At 65.2% G+C, this 2,125-nt stretch overlaps 1 protein-coding gene across 1 annotated transcript in view; it reads right to left on the bottom strand.

Annotated features, from left to right (window-relative positions):
* Positions 1-1,914, bottom strand: part of LRCOL1 (leucine rich colipase like 1) — a 3,894-nt gene extending 1,980 nt beyond the window's left edge. Inside the window, exons 1-3 of the mRNA XM_025045490.1 lie at positions 1,825-1,914; positions 374-709; positions 165-287 (exon numbers count right to left, since the gene is read on the bottom strand). Of these exons, the coding sequence (XP_024901258.1) occupies positions 165-287; positions 374-709; positions 1,825-1,914 (549 nt within the window). The remainder of the gene's footprint in view (positions 1-164; positions 288-373; positions 710-1,824) is intronic.
* Positions 1,915-2,125: the final 211 nt, after the last annotated feature.

Here is a 2,125-nt window from a genome sequence, read left to right as displayed (position 1 = left end):
AGGCTCCGGAAGGAGATGGAGGTGGGAGAGGGAAGCTCGGGCCTCCAGGCCTCGGGCGGTGGCTCCACTGACACCTGTCCCCAGGTGCTGCCCAGTGCCCTGGGGCCCGCTGCCCACCGGCCTCTGGAAACAGACCCCCCCCCGCCGTAACTGCTGGGACTCACCATCGGCAGGCACTGGGCCAGGAGCCCACTGCGGGGGATGCAGCGTGGGGTGCTGATCTCGGTCAGCTGGATACAGCACTTGGACTTGCAGTCTTTGTGGTCCTTGCAGTGGTCCCCATTTGGCTGGGGACACAGAGGCCAGAGGTGGCCGGAGCAGGCGTCCCACACGCGCCCCGCACGCGCCCGGGGCCGGTGGCCGCCATCCTCACCTTGCGCCAGGGCAAGCAGTGGAGGAAGATGGTCTTGGGCATGCAGAGCCGGACCCCGTCGTCCTTCTCGGTGGTGCAGCAGCCGCTGTGGCACTCCTGGTGGTCCTTGCACGTGTGACTGTCGGGCTGCAGGAGGAGGGGAGGCGCAGCCCGTCCCGCCCCACCGGCCCCCTCCCCGGAGGCGGAGGCGCTCGCCCCGCGGGCAGGACGCACCCTTCGCGAGGAGAAGCACAGCGTGAAGACCGTCTGGGACGTGCAGAACTTCTGAGGGTTCAGGTTCTTGGTGACACAGCATCCGCTCTGGCACTCCAGGTGGTCCCTACAGACCTCCCCAACCTGTTGCAAGGTCGCGGCCCATGTGCCTGTTCCCTGCCGCTGGAGGCCCAGCCTCCTTTAGGGGCCCCTCCCTGCCCTCCTGTGCCACCCACCAAACTGAGCTCACCTGACGAGTTTTCTGGAACATCCACAGATGCAAGTGGGAAGGAGGCCGGGGGTGAGGGAGGAGAGGAGGGAGCTAACAGCTGTCTGTGTCCGAACAAGCCGCTGGGACGGAGGGGTGGGCAAGGGCGCAGACGGCGAAGGGTCTGGGGGTGGCCGGGCAGCAGGGCAGGAGTGAGTCCAGGCGCTGGGCCAGGAGCTTCGCACGCCCTCGTGACGTTTTCCAGGTGAGAACTGAGGCTCAGAGGGGGTCAGCAACCCGAAGGGCGGGGCCGAGCAGGCCCTGGGGCTGAGGGTCAAGGCCCTCCCACCGCCAGCTTCCAGCACAGAGGCCACCAGGGCGAGCGTGGCCTTGGTCTCAGCTCTCAGACCTTTGATCTCCAAACTCTGTTACAAACTCAGAAAATTCCTGGGGGCCCCCGAAGAGCCCCTAAGGACTGTGGGCTGCGTCTGGCACTGGCACAGGGAGCCCTGTGTGTTACACACAGACTCATTCAAAAATAATAACCCCACCCTGTTGTAAGATAAATGTTTCCATGAAAAGTAGATATATTTTTCCTAAGCACGACAAAACGAGCCGTGCTGGGCAGAGGGGCGCCGTGTTGCAAGTCGGCTGGTTACGGGGCAGCTGGCCTCTCTCGCTGCACTGCCAGCTACTCCGTGGCCCTGGCGAATGCCACCACATGCCCGGCTCAGTGTCCTTAGCACTTAACGGGCCTTGGGGCCCCTGGCTGGCTCGGAGCCCACTGGGAGCCGCCGCCTGGGCCATGGAGGTCTGTGAGAGGCCTCATTTGGGGAAGCTTCGCTCGTCTCTGATGTTTTTAAAGCTCCTACTGGCCGGGAGGTCAAGCGCCACTGACCCCAGAGGCTGGCGACCAGGTGCTGGCTGTGCGGGCAAAAGATGGTGCAGCCACCTGGGGGGCCCAAGTGCACCTGCCCGCACAGGGGGCCCAGGGGGAGGGGCTGGCGGCCGGGTTGGGCCTGGATGTGGGGCGGCCAGAGGGGGCGCTCACCTTGCGGGCCGGACCTTTGTGGGGCTGGAGCACCAGGAGCTCGGGCAGCGCACACCCCAGCAGCAGCAGCAGGAGCCTGGCACGCGCCATCGGCCGCAGGCCTGTCGGTGCCCAGGTGGCCTTGCAGCGTCCCCCGGCCCAGGGCCACTCCTGCCTCCCAGGCACCCCGCATGGGCACCCACTTCTGTTCCCCTCCCGTTCCCAATCTAGCTCTTGCAAAATGGGTATTTTGAAAATTAATAGACATTATTTTGTAGAGCGGTTTCAGGGTTACAGAGGTTGCGCAGGGAGGCCCCGCCCC

The sequence above is a fragment of the Pteropus alecto genome, unplaced genomic scaffold (genome assembly GCF_000325575.1).
Source record: "Pteropus alecto unplaced genomic scaffold, ASM32557v1 scaffold213, whole genome shotgun sequence".
NCBI classification, from domain to species: domain Eukaryota; kingdom Metazoa; phylum Chordata; class Mammalia; order Chiroptera; family Pteropodidae; genus Pteropus; species Pteropus alecto.
This window is presented reverse-complemented; position numbering and strand designations above follow the sequence as displayed.